The 19,801-nt window shown below is 50.2% G+C and overlaps 3 protein-coding genes and 1 pseudogene across 3 annotated transcripts; 1 reads left to right on the forward strand and 3 right to left on the reverse strand.

Moving 5' to 3' along the window:
* Positions 1–2,294: 2,294 nt before the first annotated feature.
* Positions 2,295–4,069, reverse strand: MT1X (metallothionein 1X). Its single transcript, XM_055233148.2, has 3 exons — positions 3,916–4,069; positions 3,254–3,319; positions 2,295–2,527 (listed from the first exon to the last, which is right to left on the reverse strand). Exons 1-3 carry the CDS (start codon positions 3,941–3,943, stop codon positions 2,436–2,438), a joined length of 186 nt encoding a protein of 61 aa, XP_055089123.1. The 5' UTR covers positions 3,944–4,069; the 3' UTR covers positions 2,295–2,435.
* Positions 4,070–8,619: 4,550 nt separating this feature from the next.
* Positions 8,620–10,342, reverse strand: LOC129457704 (metallothionein-1-like; annotated as a pseudogene).
* A 4,078-nt stretch (positions 10,343–14,420) lies between these two features.
* LOC134731811 (metallothionein-like) lies at positions 14,421–15,733 on the reverse strand. The gene is made up of 3 exons (XM_063612677.1): positions 15,641–15,733; positions 14,980–15,045; positions 14,421–14,653 (listed from the first exon to the last, which is right to left on the reverse strand). Exons 1-3 carry the CDS (start codon positions 15,666–15,668, stop codon positions 14,562–14,564), a joined length of 186 nt encoding a protein of 61 aa, XP_063468747.1. The 5' UTR covers positions 15,669–15,733; the 3' UTR covers positions 14,421–14,561.
* A 1,754-nt stretch (positions 15,734–17,487) lies between these two features.
* LOC129457701 (metallothionein-1F) lies at positions 17,488–18,851 on the forward strand. The gene is made up of 3 exons (XM_055233153.2): positions 17,488–17,587; positions 18,219–18,284; positions 18,626–18,851. Exons 1-3 carry the CDS (start codon positions 17,560–17,562, stop codon positions 18,715–18,717), a joined length of 186 nt encoding a protein of 61 aa, XP_055089128.1. The 5' UTR covers positions 17,488–17,559; the 3' UTR covers positions 18,718–18,851.
* The last annotated feature ends 950 nt before the right edge of the window (positions 18,852–19,801 follow it).

The raw sequence follows: 19,801 nt of genomic DNA on the forward strand, positions 1-19,801 counted from the left end.
TTTATTTTTTTTTATTTTTGTAGATACGTTTCACCATGTTGCCCAGGCTGGTCTCAAACTCCTGGGCTCAAGCGATCTGCCCTCCTTCACCTCCCAAAATGTTGTAATTACAGGCGTGAGCCACTGCGCCCAGGTGAGTGAATGTTTTTCTCCTGCTCCCCTGGCCCAGCTAAATCACATTCTTCTCCCAAAGCTTCCATACCTCTGTCTTAACCTGTCTCACGCCCAGCCTATCCCAGAGTCAGCGTGGAATGGGTGCTTCTCCTGGAGGTAGAAATCTTTAGCCCCCATGTGGCTCTCTGTCCCAGCCCAGCAGCTGCATCTTGCAGTGGTAAATAATTGCTCCCTGAATTCAACAGAGACTTGAATAAGATCTCCAGCAAAGGAACTGGCTCTTATTTATATATTATCTTACCTCTCTGTGGGCAGTACAATGGTTTACATACTGAACAGGGTCCCATAAGTGCTCATTGAATTAAGTAGAGAACATTTATGGATCACCTACTGATTGTCAGACACCACACCTGGCCCACACTTACTGAGGACTTGATATGCTCCAGGGACAGTGCTAGCCACATTCAACCTCACCACAACCCTATGGCGTGGGCCCTATTATTGTCCCCACATTGCAGTTAAGCAATGTGAGGCACAGAGAGACCACATAATTCGCCTAACTAATGGAGCTGTGGGTCTAGCCAGGCAGCCTGGCTCCAGAGCTGACGCACTTAACTGCTTTACCAGGCTGTTTCATGATGGTGTGCTTGACACTGAAGCTTCTGGAAATTAAACAAGGCATTCCAATAAGAGCCACATCAAAAAAAATTGAATGACTGTACATTAATCTCTCCAACAGACATCCACAATAATCATGCCCCACCCAGCCCCAAGGAAGATGGGGCTCAGGACTGGGGGTGAGGGATGGAACAGGATGCCACTTCACACATGACTTGGAAAAGAAGCCGTAAGTTGAATGATCACGTTTGTCAGACCTGGCAAAAATATTTTGTACCTATCCCTTGAGAGGTTTGGCAGCTGCAATTTCCCAAAACAGAGTTATGAAAGAGCAATGGCTGGGTGCATTTGTGACTTTGGCACCAGGGCTTCTGGATCAAATCTCAGACAAACAGGGCAGTGCCCACATCACACTCCTGCCCACGCCTTATGAGGTCTCTGCCAGATTCTCTCCCCAGAGAATGGCACCTCAGACACCAACCCAACCTCAGTGAGGTGGTGTTTCCCTAGCATGAGCCCCCAAGGAAGCTCAAATCTACCCTCTGAGCTTGGTTTGGTCTCCATGAAGACATTTGCCACACTACATGGTGAGGATTGCCAGCCTCTCCCTCCACAGCCAGCCGGAAGCTGGACACCTCCAGGTTCCCTCGGCCACAAGGACAGGCAGCCACATGTTGGAGAGTTGCTCCAAATACCAACTGGGATGGAAAATATCTCCTGGTCCTGAGACCAGAGAGGAACTGGCAGAGGCCATTTTATTTCACCAAATAATTCTGACTGCTTCAGTGTGTTGCAAACCTAGGTACTTATTAAAAATTAAAAGGTAGGTTCCCTGAGCCCACTTAGCCCTAAACAAATTGGAAAGGGGGCTGCAGGGGTGGGGGAAGTGGAATACTGGCTCAAGCACTTTTCCAGCCTCTCCAAGTGATTCAGCTGTGGAGCCAGTGAGGCCATCTTTCAGATGAATGAGGCACGTGGCCTCTGCCCTCCCCTCTCCAAACGGAACATGGGCTTCTCCCCTCACACAATCACACATTGGCCTTCTGTTCCCCGAGTGCCAGACTTTTCCCCACTTCCGGACCTTTGCTGGAGCCGTGCCCTCTGCAGGAATGCAGCTATCAGATCCCAGTGGAAAGAGTTCTTCATTCAGGCTCACCCCAAGTGCATTCAGTCACAGCACCTTCTCCTTTATGAGATTCCTTATTCTATCATTCTCTCTCCCCACAGCAGTCCATAAGCTCCCTGTTCCCCTCACCACTAAGAACCCCGTGCCTAACTGTGTATGCAGTAGGTGCACCATAGGTGGCCGGTGAGTATAGGCTGTGTCACAGCTACACAAAAAGCTACCAGTTAACTGTTGCTAGAGGGTGGTAGAATAAACCCCCTAGTTTGCCATAGTTCACAAAGGAGAGCCAAGGCCAGGCAGGATTGCAGGAACCTTGTACCCAGACCCCCACTGCCATGGTTCCCTCTCTGAAATGCCCCACAATCTGGGTTTCCTACAACCCAACTGGAACCAAGTGCCATATACCCAATGATAAATGAGGTGCCCAGAGCCAGAATAGTCTAGATGAATTTATTGCCATTCACATATTTCATAGAAAAAAAAGATGTAGTAAACGGGTCAGGGTTGTATAAAAAAAAAAAAATCCAGGTTTATACAGGTTGCTCTATTTACATCTGAGAGCAGGGCTGTCCTGGCATCAGGCACAGCAGCTGCACTTGTCTGACGTCCCTTTGCAGATGCAGCCCTGGGCACACTTGGCACAGCCCACAGGGCAGCAGGAGCAGCAGCCTGGGGAAGAAAGGGAGAGTGAGAGGTCAGAGCAGACTCAATCAGGCACCTCCCTGCCCCAACAGAGGCCTGGCTCGAGCCCTGCCTCCAGCCCCAGAGGACCATCATTTCAGGATGGCATGGCTTTGTCAGTAGAGAACTGGTGGATCTTTGGGATGAGGGTTTTATATGAAAAAGCTGCCCAGCCCCACCTGAGTCTGGGACAGGACAGAAGTCTGGACAGGTAGTGACTGGGGGTACAGGAACAAAAGGAGGCCAGTTCCCCAAAACCTACACTTAAGTGAGGAAAGTCTTCATGACAGGACAGGGGGCAAACCCCTCACACAGCAGTTCTGGGGAAGGCCAGGGAAGCTCTGGGCTGCCCCTGCAGGAAAGGGCTGGATCATCAGGTTTGAAATCACCTGGGGTCTCCAAGATCCTGGGCCTTAAGTACTTCAGGACCCAGAAGGGTTAGAAGGCTGCATCAGGAGGCAGGAGACCTAGGTTCACATTCCAGCTTTGTTCCCAACACTATCTGGTAACCTCTCTGGGCCTCAGTTTCTAGTTTGGTAATAAGAGGCTGGGACTCACCCATTTTTAAGGCAATTTGAGGTCTGATTTTGAATCAGGTGTTGAAGGAGGGGGTTTGGGAAGCTGGTCATTGGCCTGCCCCTGCCTGCAGAGCTCTGGGTTCCCTGCTCTAACTTGGCCCATCCCCCAGATTCGCAGGGAAGGCCCCTCACTCACTCTTCTTGCAGGTGGTGCATTTGCACTCTTTGCATTTGCAGGAGCCGGCACAGGCACAGGAACCATCTGCAAGGAAGAGAAAAAGGCAGTGAGCGGGGAGTGAGATGCAGAAGGTACAGCAGCTGGTCAATAACGCTTCAGTGCCCCCTCCTCTGTGCTGCAGGACCAGCCCTCAGAGCTCCTTTCCCACTCAGGGGAGAGAAAAAGAAGCCCCATCTCCTCTCCCTTCATTTTGGGAAGGGCAAGTGTCCTCTTGCTTTTACCCGGCAAGCAAGGTCCCAGGCTCCAGACACAGCCCAGGAAGGCTAAGACAGGAGGCCAGAACCTTCTGTCCTAAATTCCGAAGAGGCAATGGCCCCCCGCTTCCCATCCACCCTGACTGCTCAGAGACTGGTCAGAGCATTGGGGCTCAGCCAGCAGCCCCCTGACCAACTGGGTGACATGAAGCAGGACAGCCTTGGGCCTCAGTACCCTCAACTCTGACTTAGAGGCACAGGGAGGAGGGAAGTGGTCTCAGGGACGTGAACGGGAAGAAAGCACCTAACGAAATACAGGAGCCCCTTCAGCTCAGAACTTAAAATGCGACTTCTTCAAACCCAGGAACAGTCTGTACTGTGGCTGGGAAACGGGCATCCCAAGGCGCGGAGTTAGGTGTCCCTTACCAGGCGAGCAGGAGCAGTTGGGGTCCATTTCGAGGCAAGGAGAAGCAGGAGTTCCCAATCAAGAGGCAAACACGCAGCGGGATAAATGAAAAGCGTGGTGGAACCCAGAAGCCGGCGGCTCCCTTTATAGTCCGGGAAGAGGGCCGGGCGCAGAGGCCCCGCCTCGTCCTTGCACCCGCCCCAGCTGAGTCTGCACCGCCCGCGATCCTGGGCCGGGTGCACCAACCCGTGAGCCAAGCGCCGGGCGCACCGCGGGGCCCGCCCCTTTGGCCCCACCTCGTTGTGAACCTGGCAGTACGTGGCGTCCCTGGCGTCCTGCCTGCCTTTCCCAATTTCCCCGACATTGCCTGCCTCTCCCTCTCCTAGGCGTGCCGGGAAACTCGGAATCCCGGCGGTCTACACACCCCCAGCCCCCGCTCCACTGTGTGTAGCTTTGCATTTCACAGAGTCCCTGGATCACGTCCCTGGATCGGCGGGAGCGGGGAGCATAGCGAGGGGGCAGTGTGCAAATGAGAGGCCGAGGATGTGACACTCGGATTTCCTGCATTGCCGGTCCCTGCTTCCTTCTCCACCTAGGTCTGTTGGACACGTTTCTCTTATGTCTAGGGACAGAACAGACACAGGGCTCTGCCCTCGTCCTTGCATTCTCCACTCTTGAGAGGCTGAATGGGCACATTTGCCCGGGTTCTCCTTTGCATAAAACTCTCCAGGTCGCCCTACAGCCTAGCCGGGCACCCCACCACATGGTGACAGTTTGGAAAATGTGGAATGCTCCCAGAAAAGGGATCATTTTAGGTGATATGCGGATTCCGGATTAAATTAAAATGCAAGAAATAGGGTTATTTTTCCTTCCATATTTCTGTTACTCTACGTAACATTAATCCGTTTTAGGCCGTTTTTAGTCACTTTGCATCTTTGAACCCTCACAGCAACCCTAAAGGGACATACTTCTATTTATGAACCCATATTCTAATCTGAACAACAACAATAAAAGGAGTTCAAGCCACCAGCCCAGGGTCAGAGGGCTGCAAAGTGACACTGCTGGGTCTGAATCCGGTCAGCGTCCCAAGGCAATGATGAAGCTTCCCTTTGGCCTAGGTATATTCATCTCTTTACTGCTTGAAATCTTTAAACAAAACCAAGCATCAAGGTCAGTCCTGGAAGCAAAACAGATGCAGAGGGGATATGAATAAGCATAATTTGATGGCAACCTTCTATGTCTGGAAGTTAAACTGATTCTTTTTTCAGTAGTGCTAATGAGTTTGCTTTTCATATAAATATATCTAAGGAAATAGGAATCATTTGAAAGAAAAACGTTAAGTCACATATTGGTGCAGGTGGTAGCAGAAATGGCAGGCATCCTTCCATTTCTGTTATGGGGACAGGGACTGTCTTGCTCATGGCTTTATATTTCTGGTTTGAATCCCTATTTTGTGGGCAGAGTGCAGGACCCTGTCAGGACCACAGGTCAATGCTCATGTGGCTGATGAGAAAGACAGAGGACACACAGGGAGGGACACCAGGCCTGGCTCTTTTGTCTGGAGTAAAAATGTCAACTATGCTATTGTCTGAGTCCATTTGGGCTGCTACCGCCAGATACCTTAGACTGGGTACCTTAACACAGCAAAAATATATTTCTCTCAGTTCTGGAGGTGTGGAAGTCCAAGGTCAAGGCACCAGCATATCTGGAGTCTTGTGAGGGCCCCGTTCCTCGTGGATGTCTCTTTCTTGCTCGGTCCTCACATGGTGGAAAGAGTTAAACAAGCTCCCTCAAGCCTCTCTTATTAAGGCACTAATCCCATTCATGAGCACTAGGTCCTCTTATTTCAGTCACCTCCCAAATGCACCACCTCAGTACCAGCACACTGAAAATTAGATGTGCATATATGAATATTGGAGGCACACAAGCATTTAGGCCATAGCAGCCATGAATAAAAATAACAAAATAATAGTTACTATTATAGATCATTTGCCATGTGCAAGGCACCATTCTAATTTCTTTATACCTACTAAATCATTTATTTCTGCAAGTCAGACCCCATTACAGTCATATGCTGCTTAGTGATGGGAAAACATTCTGAGAAATGCATTGTTAGGTGATTTCATGGTTGTGCAAACAGTGTAAAGTGTATAATAACAAACCTAGATATTATGGCCTACCACAGACCTAGGCTATGTGATATGGCCTATTGCTCCTAGGCTTCAAACCTGTACAGCATGCTACTCTACTGAATACTGAAGGCAATGATAACACAATGGTATTTGTGTATCTAGATGCAGCTCAACATAGAAAGGTACAGTACGATTACCTTACAACCTTGCAGGACCACTACGCTATATGCAATGCGTCTATAACTAAAATGCCCTTATACAGCACATGATGTATTATTATATTCTGCCCCTTTTACAGGGCAGGAACTGAGCCACAGAGAGGTTGTGTCACCCAGGTATACGTGATGACACATCTGGGATTGGCACTCATACAAGCTGACCATATAATAATGCCCTCAACCACAACCCTGTGTCACCCTGTCATGTGACATATGAGGACACTAACTCTGGCACAGAGGCACAGTGGGAAGAGCACTGAGCTGGCAATCAGAGCCTCTGCATAGCTTTGTGTCCTCTCTGGGCTTCAGTTCCACAACTATCAAGTCAGGGGCACAACTGGGCTAACTAACCATTGGCCCTTCCAGCTCTGGAATGTGAGGGGCCAGGCTTAGCATCCATTGACAGCATGATCTTTCGCTATGGCGAGGGCATGAGGACACCCACAGCATAGATTCATTCATGCCTTTACTTCTGAACTGCGTGACCTTGGGAAGATTGCTTAACTCCTCTAAAAGACAGTACAACTCCTCTAGAAGACAACGCCATCTCACCAAACCCTGAACATTCACTGTGTCTCTGGTTTGTGTGAAGATCAAATGACTTGAAAGGTGGGAAAGGCTTGTTCTCTGTCTGAATGCTGGAGCAGTGTCTTATCCTGGAGAGTGGGTGCAGGAGGTCATCCACATGCCCTTGAGACCAGAACAGCAAGACTCTAAACCCATCTCCAACTTCCAGTCCACATAATACCTGCAGGCAGATGGGCCTTTTCCAAGGAGTTTGATGGGAGCTAACAGGATTGTCTGTCTGGAAAGTCCACATAGACAAATGATTATAATAGCATTGTTCAGTAAGCCCTAGGCCCCTAGTACCAGGCCACTGTCCCATTTGATCCCTATATGGAAATATAATCTCCTGTATACAGATGAGGAAATGGAGGCTCAGATAGGTTAAGCGACTTGTGCAGGCCACACAGCCAGTAAGGAGTGAAGTGGGCTGTGAACCCAGTTGTGTGACATCAAAGCCTGCACTTGGCCCAGGCTACCTTCTGAAATTCCCTCGTCACAAAGACCACCTGCAGCCCATCTAGGGCTTGACTCCTGGGCCACCTGTCTCATCTTCCCTGTGATTGAACCTCAAATAACAATTCCCTGAGGAGATAGCTGGCGGGACCAGCTGTTGGTAGCAATGATCAGTCCTCATCCTTCTCAATGAACACCACACACCTTCAAACTACAGAATATGCCATCACCTCTGCAGAGGCAGCGTCAAATACTTCACCTGGGAACCCCAGTTGCTATCTATAGTCAGCTTGCCAGGATGATGCTGGACACTTCACTCCACCTGCCTATTCACTGCACTGGCCTGAAGTAACCAAGGGCTGGAATTTGAAGGAGGAGACTGCAGCCTGACCTTGGGAGAAACTTCCAAAGATTCAGAGCCGAGTCAGAACAAGGAGCTCTCAGGGGTAGCGAGAGTTCCATGAATGACATGGTGCCATTCAGGACAGATAGTTCCTTTCGGACATGTCCAGGCCAGCACTGCTGAAGGTGTGTGATCCACGCACGAGGGTCAGTCTACAAACTGTTCCCAGTCTGAAATACACACCCTAGAACATATATGCAATGTTTGTAAATTTTTATATTTCTGTTTTTTGTATGTTTATTTAAATATAGTCATATATTTTCATATATTGTTTTTTGTATTTTATTTTCATATATTTATATTTATTAATAATTTGCCTGTTTAATATTAAAAAGTAGATTTTGTTTTTATATGTCATACTAATTCATTTCAGTTCATTTTCCCAAAGCTTAGGTCTGTTACAGATGCCCACGCCCATGCCATTATATCTCTTACATGTATATTGCTTTTTTTTTTTTTGAATTGGACTTTCCCTCTTGTCACCCAGGCAGGAGTGCAGTGGCGCAATCTCGGCTCATTGCAACCACAACTTCCCGGGTTCAAGTGATTCTCCTGCTTCAGCCTCCCAAATAGCTGGGATTACAGGCACCCGACACCACTCATGGCTAATTTTTGTATTTTTAGTAGAGATGGGGGTTTCATCACGTTGGCCAGACTGGTCTTGAACTTCTGACCTTTTGTGATCTGCCCACCTCAGCCTCCCAAAGTACTGCGATTACAGGTGTGAGCCACCATGCCCGGCCTACATGTATAATGCTTTTACATTTTTTAGCAGAGACAGGTAATGTGATTTGCCTTAAGGCACTCAGTGTGTAAGGTGATAGGACATGGTACCAGCACCCATGTGTCTGGACTCTCAATGCAATCGCTTATCCCAGCTCTGTTGGGTATCACATCACTTATTTCCAAGGCACACAAAATAAAACTGAGCCAGAATAAAGTCAACTTTTATTATCATTAACAAATTTTATTTTTAAAAAACCAAATGTACTAATGGGTCAGGGTTGTATGGAAAACAATTCTGGGTTTGTACACTTTCTACTTCTGGGAACAGAGCTTTTCCTACATCAGGAGCAGCAGCTGCACTTGTCAATGTCCCTTTGCAGACACATCCCTGGGCACACTTGGCACAGCCCACGGGGCAGCAGGAGCAGCAGCCTGGGGAAGAAGGGGAGAGAGAGAGTTCACAGCAGACTTGAACAGGCACCTCTCTGCCCCAACAGTGGGCCCGGCTCAAGCTTGCACCCAGACCCAGAGGAGCCTTATTTCGGGATGGTGTGCTCTGTCAGGAGACAATGGTGGATCTTTGGAGTGAGAGCCTACCTATGAAAAACTTGCTCAGCCCCACCTGAGCCAGGACAGGGCAGAAGACTGGACAGGCAGTGACTGGGACTGTGGGGACAAAGGACGGGCAATTCCCCAGGACCATACACTTCAGTGAGGAAAGTCCTCAAGAATCAGGTCTGTGGTTGGCCATCTGGTACATTCTTGTGACCTCGGTTTCCCCATTGTTAAGAATGAAGGTTGGGTAGGAATCAACCATCTCTAATGTTCTTCCAGCTCTGATCCTGAATCCGTTTCAGGGGATGTGGGAAGCTAATGATGAGCCTGCTCCTGCCTGCAGAATCTGAGATCCCTCCTCTGACTCAGCCCAGCACCCCCCCTCCCCGCGATTCCCAGGGAAGGTCCCGCACTCACTCGTCTTGCAGGAGGTGCATTTGCACTCTTTGCATTTGCAGGAGCTGGTGCAGGTGCAGGAGCCACCTGCAGGGAAGAGAAAAAGGCAGTAAGCGGTGAGCGTGGTGCAGGGTTAGGAGCAGGCCCTCAGCATCCTCCTGCTCAGTGCATGGGAAACCTGGTACCTTGTTCCACTCAGGCACACGGAAGCCCAGCCCCACCCTTTTTCCCCACCGTCTCGGATGGGCAGGCGCCCTCCTAATTTTACTCCCCAAGGCCTTATATCAGGAATCCCTAAGAGGCAACGCTCCCTGCCTCCCATCCACCTCAGGCAGCTCTAATGCTGGACAGAGCACTGGGTCCCAGCCTGGGAACCCACTGGCTATCTGGGTGACCCGGCAGTTTTGAGCCTCAGTCTTCTCGCTTCAAAAATGGGAGGGCCACTTTGGGAGGCCGAGGCGGGCGGATCATGAGGTCAGGAGATCGAGACCATCCTGGCTAACACGGTGAAACCCCGTCTGTACTAAAAATACAAAAAATTAGCTGGGCGTGGTGGCGGGCGCCTGTAGTCCCAGCTATTCAGAAGGCTGAGACAGGAGAATGGCGTGAACCCGGGAGGCGGAGCTTACAGTGAGCCAAGATCCGGCCACTGCACTCCAGCGTGGTGGACAGAGCAAGACTCTGCCTCAAAAAAAAAAAAAAAAGGGAGGCGCTGGGAAGATGGTGGCAACATTCCAAGTGGTAATGAAGGCGCTTGACAGGGAAAAACCCGAGAACTGCAAAGTAAAGGAGGCCACTTTAGGAAGAGCTAACATGCGCCTCCCTCCTGCCCCGGGTACATTCTATCCTCTGGAATGAAAATGGATACTCTAAGGCCCGGAAAGCCGGTATCCCTTACTAGTGGAGCAGGAGCAGTTGGGGTCCATTACGAGGCGAGGTGAAGCTAGAGTTCCTAAGGGAGAGGCGAAGAAGCAGTGGGGCAGGTGGGAGGCGTGGTGGATTCTAGGAACCGGAAGCTCAATTTATAGTTAGAGGAGGGGGCCGGGTGCAGAGTACCCCCTCCCCCAACCCTACGCGGAATCCGCGGCGCCTGCGGTCTTGGGTTGAGCTGTTCGCAGCAGGCGGGTCAGGCGCACTATACCCTGAGTGCAGCCTGGTGGGCTGCCGGGGGCCGCCCCTTTGGGGCCCGCTCGTGCGAGAGGGGCTGTGCTGCCAGAGGTACGCGCCGCCCCTGCCACCCTGTGGTCGCGCTGTCCCCACCCCCTCCATTCCCGCCGCCCCGCACAGTCGCCATCAGCTTCGCCTCTCCCGGGTCCGTGTGCAGCTCCATCCTCGTGCTCACCTTCTTCATTGGCTAGAGCGGGGAGCAGAGCGAGTGAGCCGTGTGCAGATGAGCCACGGTGGAGGTGACTTTTGCTTCTCCCTCGCCCTCTCCCCTCATTACCTGTTTGTCCTCTTCCCACCTAAGACCCTCAAACTCGTTTCCCCTGTAGACAGATCGTGGCGACCACGGGTCGGCCTCTCTCTCTTGCCTCCATGCTCCTCCTCTGAGGTGATGGCGGGCACATTTGTCGGTTTCCTCCTTTTCATATAGTTCTCCGGGACTTTCCAGGCCTGCCGGCCACCCCACTGCAGAATGGCAGTTTTGAAAATGAGGGATGCCCTCCAAAGAGGATGACTTTAGGTGACATGCAGACCCTGCGGTCAATCAAGGAGAGAAGTGGGGATTTCTCCTCAATGTTCTTATCATGTAACATTTAAAATGTGCCAGGCCTTTTTAAATAATTCATTCCTTGAACACTCCCAGCAATCCTAAAGGGAAATACTATTTATGACCCGTTTTACTAATCTGACAACTATAACAAGAAGTTGAAGTAACTTGCTCAACATCACAGAGCTAAAAAGTTTACACTGATTTGAATCCAGCCAGCGTTTCAAGAGAAAGTGTCCATGATCAAGCCTTCCTTTGGCCTGAGTTTGTCAGCACTTCTCTATTGCTGGAAATCTTTTTTTGTTTTGTTTTGTTTTTTGTTTTTGGGGGTTTTTTGTTGTTGTTGTTTTTTTTTTTGAGACGGTGTCTCCTCTGTCGGCCAGGCTGGAGTGCAGTGGCGCGATCTCGGCTCGCTGCAATTTCTGTCTCCCGAGCTCAAGTAATTCTCCTGCGTAAGGCTCCAGAGTAGCTGGGACTACAGGCATGTGCCACCATGCCAAGTAATATTTGTATTTTTAGTAGAGACCGGGTTCCACCAAGTTGGCCAGGCTGGTCTCCAACTCCTGACCTCAGGTAATCTGGCTGCCTCGGCCTCCCAAAGTGCTAGGAATACAGGCGTAAGCCACCGCGCCCAGCCTTTTCTGACTATCTTCTATGTGTGGAATAAGATTGATTTTCATTTTCACTGGTGGAAAAGAGTTTGCTTTAAATAAAAAAATATTTAAGAAAATGTCAATCCCTTCAATGTTATACGCTAAGTAAAATACAGTGACTGTGAGTGCAGAAATGACATTCTTTTTCATCTGACATGAGGCATGGAATCTTGCGTATAGCTTTATATCCCTAGTGTTGATGACTATTATATGGGAAGAGCAAATGTCCCTTTTGACCACAGGACACATGTTCATGTAGCAGATGAGAATAGCAGGACATACAAAGTGAGCATATCTGGCCTGGCTGTTTTGTCTGTGAGTAAGTAAATATCCCCCACGCTATATGTAATGAGAAAAAAAAAAGCAACATTTAATGTTATAGATGACTCACCCCTTGCCAGGCACCATTCTAAGTTCCTTACATGAATTAAGCCATTTAATTTTACAAGCAGACATTATTATACTCCAGTTAATGAGACTGAGACACAAAGAGGTTATGTCACACACATAGTGGCAGAGGTGGGATTTGCACTTATGCAGGCTGACTGCAGCATCATGTCCTTACCCCATGCTCTATGCCACCAAGTCAATACAAAGATGAGGACGCTGAATGTCTGGCCGGGAGGCAGTGGTGGAAGCACGTTGAGTTGGCAGTGAGACCCTGTGCATAGCCATGACCTCCCTGGGCTTCAGTTCCTATCTCTCAAGCCAAGAGCAAAATTTGTTCATCTCAGAAAGTATTAATCATTTCAATGTGAAATGATACATAAAATGTGCACATGGCAGCAGAAATGGCAGTCATTCTATATGTGACATGAGGCACAGCATCTTGCTCATAGCTTTATAACCCTGTGTTGATGACATTTTTGTGGGAACAGTGAATGGCTCTCTGGTCCACAGGACCTGCGTTTGAGTGGTAGATGATAATGACAGCATACACAGCTAGGCACTCCAGGCCTGGCTACTTTGTCTGTGAATAAACAAATATCCGCTACGTTATGTGTAATGATCGTTTTAAATAAGCAATAGGCAATATTATAGACTACTCACCACTTGCCAGGCATCATTCCTCATTCTCTCTCGCTCTTTTTTTTTTTTTTTTTTTTTTTGAGATAGAGTCTTGTTCTGTTGCCCAACCTGGAGTACAGTGGCACGATCTTGCTGACTGTAACTTCTACCTCCTGAGCTCAAGTGATCCTCCCTTCTCAGCCTCCAGAGCAGCTAGGACCACAGGTGCATGGCATCACATCGTCTAATTTTTGTAATTTTTGTAGAGACAGGGTTTCTCTGTGTTGCCCAGGCTGGTCTCAAACTCCTAGGCTCAAACAACCTTCCCACCTCTGCCTCCCAAAGTGCAGGTATTACAGGCATGAGCCACTGTGCCCAGCCCACTCTCTCATTTAATCCCTGCATTGAGATATAATCTCCTTTCTACAAATGAGGCACTAGATGCTCAGAGAGTTTGGGTGACTTGCCCAAACTACACAGCCAGTAAGTGGTGGAGTGGGCTGTGAACTAGGACTGCCTGACAACTAAAACTGTGCCCTAGGTGCAGGCTGCCTTCTGAAATCGCTTCACCAAGAAGCAGCAGGTAAGCGTGGTCCTGACTTCTATGCAAGGAGACTCATCTTCCTCTTTGACTGAACATCAAATAGCATTCCCTCCAGAAACGGAGGGACCAACTTGTCGTTAACAAGACATCCAGGGACTCTTTCCTTCCTAAGGAACATCACCACACTCAGCAAGCTGCACGATCTGCCATAGCTGTGTTCTGAGAACTTCTGTAAATAAATAATATTAATTATGGAGATGATGAAATCACAAGCAAAATTCCAAAATAACTTCATCTGCAACCCATGATCACATTGCCTCTTGCCAGGAGCATGCTGGTTTGAAGTAGTCAAGGGCTGGAGCTTGAAAGAGGAACAAATGAAGCCTGACCTTGGGAGGAACTTCCAAAGATTCAGAGCCAACTCCCAACAGGGAGCTCTCAGGGTTCAACAAGTGTCCTGAGTGTGCTGTCTGTGATGCTGGCTAGGCCACCCTGTTGATTCCTCATGAGAATGTCCTGGCCTGTGCTGCTGAAGGTGTGTGGTCCACAATGGGGCCAGTCTGCTGTTTCCAGTCTGCAATGCAAATCACCCATGAACATATGTACAGAGTTTGTAAATCTTCCATTTTTCTGTTATTTCTGTATGTATTTATTGATTTTTTTTGTGTAAAATGTAAAACATGGGTTCTATATTTTGTTTCATTATCTTCATAATTAATATTACTTTATTTACAAAGGTTTAGGTCTGGGATGGATAGAAAATGAAAACTGTTCCTTCACCATGGAGTTTGAGAAGCCCCGTGGAGGATTCAAGCAACTTAGGCATTGGAATGCACCTCCTGTGGTCACTTTCAAGCCTAAAATCTGCTGAGGATCTGAACTTGGGAAGGGAAACCTGAGAATAACCATGAGGAATGGAGAAGTCTCTGTACCACATTCAATATGAGTGGAGCTGATTGCATATGTTCCCATCCCCATATGATACGGCACAGTGCAGGTGCATTTTACAGAAGGTGGAGGTCAGTGATGTAACGGGGCTTGCATGAAGGCACTCAGACTGTTCAGCACCCACATTTCCATCCTGAACCCAGTCTCTAAACTCCCAGTTCAATCTCCCACCCCAGTCCCTTATTCCAAAAAACACAACAGGAACCAGAACCAGAATCAAATCTGTTTAATTATTATTCACATATTTCACAGAAAAAAAAAGGAATGTAGCAAATGGGTCGGGGTTGTAGAAAAAATATCCTGGATTTTATGTGTCATTCTGTTTTCATCTGGGAGCAGGGCTGTCCGGACTTCAAGCACAGCAGCTGCACTTCTCCGATGCCCCTTTGCAGATGCAGCCCTGGGCACACTTGGCACAGCCCGGGGGGCAACAGGAGCAGCAGCCTGGGGAAAGAGGGAGAAAGAAGTCAAAGCAGACTTGACCAGGGAGCTCCCTCTCCCAACAGCAGGCCTGGCTTGAGCTCAGACTCCAGCCCCAGAGGATCCTTAGTTCAGGATGGCACGGCTTTTTCAGGAGACAACTGGTGGATATTGGGGTGAGTCTGCCTATGAGAGAGTGCCCAGCCCCACAGGAGCCCTGGACAGGGCAGAAGACTGGAAAGGCAGTGACGGCCTAGGGGGACAAAGGAAGCAGGCACTCAGGGCCAGCCTTGGGTTCCCTCCCAACCTTAGCCACAGCCCCAGATTCTTGGAGATGGCCCCGCACTCACTCTTCTTGCAGGAGGTGCATTTGCACTTTTTGCATGTGCAGGAACTGGCGCAGGTGCAGGAGCCACCTGCAAGGAATAGAAAAAGCCAGTGTGTTGTGAGTGAGATGCAGAAGGTACAGCAGTGGGTCAATGAGTGTCCAGTTCCCCCTTCTCTGTTCAGGGCCAGTCCTCAGAGCTCCTTTCCCACTCAGAGCAGAGGAAGAGAAGACCCATCTCCTCTCCATTCATGCTGGGAAAACCAAGCACCCTCCATTTGTATTCCAAAGGTAAGTCCCAGGCTCCAGGCACAGCCCGGGAAGACTGTGACTTCGACATTCTGTCCTGAACCCCGAAGAGGCCATGTCCCCACCTATCCAATGCCTCCCATCCAATCCGGCTGCTCAGAGGCTGGTTAGAGCATTGGGGCTCAGCCAGCAGCCTCGTGACCAATGGGGTGATGTGGAGCAGGACAGCCTTGAGCCTCAGGACCTTCAACTCTGACATAGAGGCACAGGGAGGAGGGACATGCTCTCAGGAGCTTGGACAAGAGGAAAGCACTGGACGAAGTAAAGAAGTCCTCTTCAGCTCAGACCGCAAAATATGACCTCCTCAAACCCAGGGACACTCTCTATGGTGTCTAGGAATTTGGCATCCTAAGGCACAGAACCCGGGCGTTCCTTACCAGCCGCGCAGGAGCAGTTGGGGTCCATTGCAAGCCGACGTGAGACTGGAGTTCCCAAGCGAGAAGAGAAGAGGCAGTGGAACACGTGGAGGGCGTGGTGGAGCGCAACAGTTGGCAGCTCCTTTTCTAGTCAGGGGAGGGAGCCGGGCGCAGAGATCCTGCCCCGCCCTTGCACCCGACCCACTGTTTCCGAGCCGCCCGCGGTCCTGGGCTGGGCTGTGCGCAGCAGACAGGTCGGGCGCAAAGTACCTCGAGCTCAGGTCGGTGCACACTGCGGGGACGCCCCTTTCGCAGCGGCTCCCGCGGGAGGCGCTGTGCACCTGGGTGAGCTGCTTCTTTCGCCCTCCCGGGCCTGCCCAGTTCCCTGAGATTACCTGCTACTCCCGCCCCTTGGCGTTCCCCGGGCCCCGAGATCCTGACCTGCGCCCCACACCCCCGGGCCTGCCCAACTCCTGTCAACAGCTAAGGCTTTCCTGGAGTCCCAGTGCAACCCCAGTCTCTTGTTCAATTGTCTGGATTGGTGGGAGCAGAGAGCACAGCGAGGGAGTAGTGTGCAAGGGACAGGCCGAGGATGCGACCTTCGGATCTCTGGCATTGCCTGTCCCTGTCCCCGTCCCCAGCTCAGTTCTTTGGCCACGTTTCTCCTGTGCACAGCAACACGGAAGGCACAGGACCCTGCCTCCCTCCCATCAAAGTATACTTATTCATATCCCTCTATGTCTCTGTTTTGCTTCCAGGACTGACCTTAAGCTTGGTTTTGTTTAAAGATTTCAAGCAGTGAAGAGATAAACATACCTAGGCCAGAGGGAAGCTTCATCACTGACCTCTCTACCTTGAGAAGCTGACAGGATTCACACCAAGCAGTGCCACTTCCCAGCCCCCTGACCCTGGGCTAGTGGCTTGAACTCCTTGTCATTGTCCAGATTAGGAATACGGGTTTGTGAATAGAACTCATGTCCCTTTAGGGTTGCTGTGAGAGTTCAAAGATAGAAAGTGACTAAACAGGGCCAAACACAGACCCGTGTAACGTGGAGTAATAGGAATATGGAAGGAAAAATAACCAGCGCTCTTGCTTTCTAATTTAATGCAGGATCTTCATATCACCTTCAATTATCCCTCTTCTAGGGACATGCCACACTTTCCAAACTGCCATCCTGTAGTGGGGTACCCGGCTAGGCTGTGGGGAGACCCTGGAGAGATTTATACAAAGGAGGACCTGGACAAATGTGGCCCTTTCAGCTCCTCAAGAGTGGAGAATGGAAGAGAGAGGCAGAGCCCTGTGTCTTCCGTGTTGCTGTGCACAGGAGAAACGTGGCCAAAGGACTGAGGTGGGAACGGGGACAGGGCGGATAATGCCGGAGATGCGAAGTTCGCACCCTTGGCCTGCCCTTTGCATACTACTCCCTTGCTATGCTCCCTGCTTTGGCAGATCTAGAAAGTGGAGCGCAAGACTGGGGTTGCCCTCCACTCCAGGAAAGGCTTAGCTATTCACTAGAGACCTGGGCGTTGGTGAAGGTGAGGGGAAAGCCAGAATACGGGGGTAGGCGGAACGCCAAGGGGCGGGTGTAGCAGGCAACCTCAGGGAAGCTGGGAAGGCCTGGCAGGGTGAGAGAAGCCGCACATGGGGGGGCACAGCGCCTCCCTCGCGAGCCGGTGCGAAAGGGGCAGTCCTGCGGTGTGCACCCAGTTGCGCTCAAGGGACCTTGCACTTGGCCCATCTCCTGCGCACAGCCCAGGCCAGGACCGCGGGCGGTGCGGACTCAGCGGGGCGGGTGCAAGGGCGGGGCGGGGCGTCTGCGCCCGGCCCCCTCTCCTGACTGTAAAAGCAGCCGCTGGCTGTTGGGCTCCACTACGCCTTCCACGTGCACCACTGCCTCTTCCCTTCTCGTTTGGGAACTCTAGTCTCGCCTCGGGTTGCAATGGACCCCAACTGCTCCTGCGCCGCTGGTAAGGGACGCCCGGGTTCTGTGCCTTGGGATGCCAAATTCCCACACACCATGGAGAGTGTCCCTGGGTTTGAGGAGGTCGTATTTTGCGATCTGAGGTAAAGGGGACTCCTTTATTCGTCCAGTGCTTTCCTCTTGGCCAAGCTCCTGAGAGCATTTTCCTCCTCCCTGTGCCTCTATGTCAGAGTTGAGAGTCCTGAGGCTCAAGCCTGTCCTGCTCCAAGTCACCTGGTTGGTCACAGGGCTGCTGTGTGTTGGTCACAGGGCTGCTGCTCTGCTGCTTGCTCAGAGTCAGCCCCAATTCTCCAACCTGACTCTGAGCAACCGGATTGGATAGGAGACATTGGATAGGAGGGGACATTGTCTCTTCCAGGTTCAGGATAGAAAGTCGAAGTCGCCGTCTTCCTGAGCCGTGTCTGCAGCCTGGGACTTTCCTTTGGAGTACAAACAGGAGGGTGCTTGGTTTTCCCAGCATGAATGGAGAGGACATGGGGCTTCTCTTCCTCTGCTCTGAGTGGGAAAGGAGCTCTGAGGGCTGGCTCTGCACAGAGAAGGGGGAACTGGACACTCTGACCCACTGCTGTACCTTCTGCATCTCACTAACCGTTCACTGGCTTTTTCTCTTCTTGCAGGTGTCTCCTGTGCCTGCGCCGGCTCCTGCAAGTGCAAAGAGTGCAAATGCACCTCCTGCAAGAAGAGTGAGTGCGGGGCCATCTCCAGGAATCTGGGGCTGTGGCTAAGGTTGGGAGGGAACCCAAGGCTGGCCCTGAGTGCGTGCTTCTGGGGAACTGGCCTTCCTTTGTCCCTGTAGGCCGTCATTGCCTGTCTAGTCTTCTGCACTTTCCAGGGCTTATGTGGGGTGGGGCAGCTTTCTCAAAGGAAGACTCACTCCAATGTCCACCAGTTGTCTCCTAACAAAAACCATGCCATCCTGAACTAAGGGTCCTCTGGGGCTGGAGGGATGGAGACAGGCCTCTGTTGGGGCAGAGAGTTCTCTGGTCGAGTCTGCTCTGACCTCTCACTCTCCTTTCCTCCCCAGGCTGCTGCTCCTGCTGCCCTGTGGGCTGTGTCAAGTGTGCCCAGGGCTGCATCTGCAAAGGGGTGTCAGAGAAGTGCAGCTGCTGTGCCTGATGTTGGGACAGCCCTCCCAAGTACAAATAGAGTGACCTGTAAAATCCAGAATTTTTGTTTTTTGATACAATCTTGACCCATTTGCTACATTCCTTTTTCTGTGAAATATGTGAATAATAATTAAACACTTAGACTTGATTCTGGTTCTGGTTCCTGTTGTGTTTTTTGGAATAAGGGACTGGGGTGGGAGATTGAACTGGGAGTTTAGAGACCAGGTTCTGGATGGAAATGTGAGCGCCGAACAGTCTGAGCAACTTCAGGCAAGCCCCGTTACATCACTGACCTCCAGCTTCTGTAAAGTGCATCTGTACTGTGGGGATGTGGACATACGGTATCAGCTCCAATCATGTTAAACATGGTACAGAGACTTCTCCATTCCTCATGGTTATTCTCAGGTTTCCCTGCCAAAGTTCAGATCCTCAGCAGATTTTAGGCTTGAAAGTGACTACAGGAGGTGGATTCCAATGCCTAAGTTGCTTGAATCCTCCACGGGGCTTCTCAAACTCCATGGTGAAGGGACAGTTTTCATTTTCTATCCATCCCAGACCTAAATCTTTGTAAATAAAGTAATATTAATTATGAAGATAATGAAACACGAAATATAGAACCCATGTTTTATATTTTACACAAAAAAATCAATAAATACATACAGAAATAACAGAAAAATGGAAGATTTACAAACTTTGCACACACGTTCATGGATGAGTTGCATTGGAGACTGGAAACAGCAGACTGGCCCCATTGTGGACCACACACCTTCAGCAGCACAGGCCAGGACATTCTCATGAGGAATCATCCGGCTTGGCCTAGCCAGCGTCACAGACAGCACACTCAGGACATTTGCTGAACCCTGAGAGCTCCCTGTTGGGAGTTGGCTCTGAATCTTTGGAAGTTCCTCCCAAGGTCAGGCTTCATTTGCTCCTCTTTCAAGCTCTAGCCCTTGACTACTTCAAACCAGCATATTCCCGGCAAGATATAGTGTGATCATGGGTTGCAGATGAAGTTATTTTGGAATTTTGCTTGTGATTTCATCATCTCCATAATTAATATTACTTTATTTACAGAAGTTCTCAGAACACAGCTA

The sequence above is a fragment of the Symphalangus syndactylus genome, chromosome 11 (assembly GCF_028878055.3).
Source record: "Symphalangus syndactylus isolate Jambi chromosome 11, NHGRI_mSymSyn1-v2.1_pri, whole genome shotgun sequence".
NCBI lineage: Eukaryota > Metazoa > Chordata > Mammalia > Primates > Hylobatidae > Symphalangus > Symphalangus syndactylus.

Bases quoted from the DNA above. Each gene is read 5' to 3' on its own strand.
- MT1X (XM_055233148.2), bottom strand. From the start codon at position 3,943: ATGGACCCCAACTGCTCCTGCTCGCCTG. The intron at 3,320-3,915 runs GTAAGGGACACC...TCTTCCTTGCAG, and splicing joins CAACTGCTCCTGCTCGCCTG to ATGGTTCCTGTGCCTGTGCC. The intron at 2,528-3,253 runs GTGAGTGAGGGG...TTTCTTCCCCAG, and splicing joins ATGCACCACCTGCAAGAAGA to GCTGCTGCTCCTGCTGCCCT.
- LOC134731811 (XM_063612677.1), bottom strand. From the start codon at position 15,668: ATGGACCCCAACTGCTCCTGCGCGGCTG. The intron at 15,046-15,640 runs GTAAGGAACGCC...TATTCCTTGCAG, and splicing joins CAACTGCTCCTGCGCGGCTG to GTGGCTCCTGCACCTGCGCC. The intron at 14,654-14,979 runs GTGAGTGCGGGG...CTCTTTCCCCAG, and splicing joins ATGCACCTCCTGCAAGAAGA to GCTGCTGCTCCTGTTGCCCC.
- LOC129457701 (XM_055233153.2), top strand. From the start codon at position 17,560: ATGGACCCCAACTGCTCCTGCGCCGCTG. The intron at 17,588-18,218 runs GTAAGGGACGCC...CTCTTCTTGCAG, and splicing joins CAACTGCTCCTGCGCCGCTG to GTGTCTCCTGTGCCTGCGCC. The intron at 18,285-18,625 runs GTGAGTGCGGGG...TTTCCTCCCCAG, and splicing joins ATGCACCTCCTGCAAGAAGA to GCTGCTGCTCCTGCTGCCCT.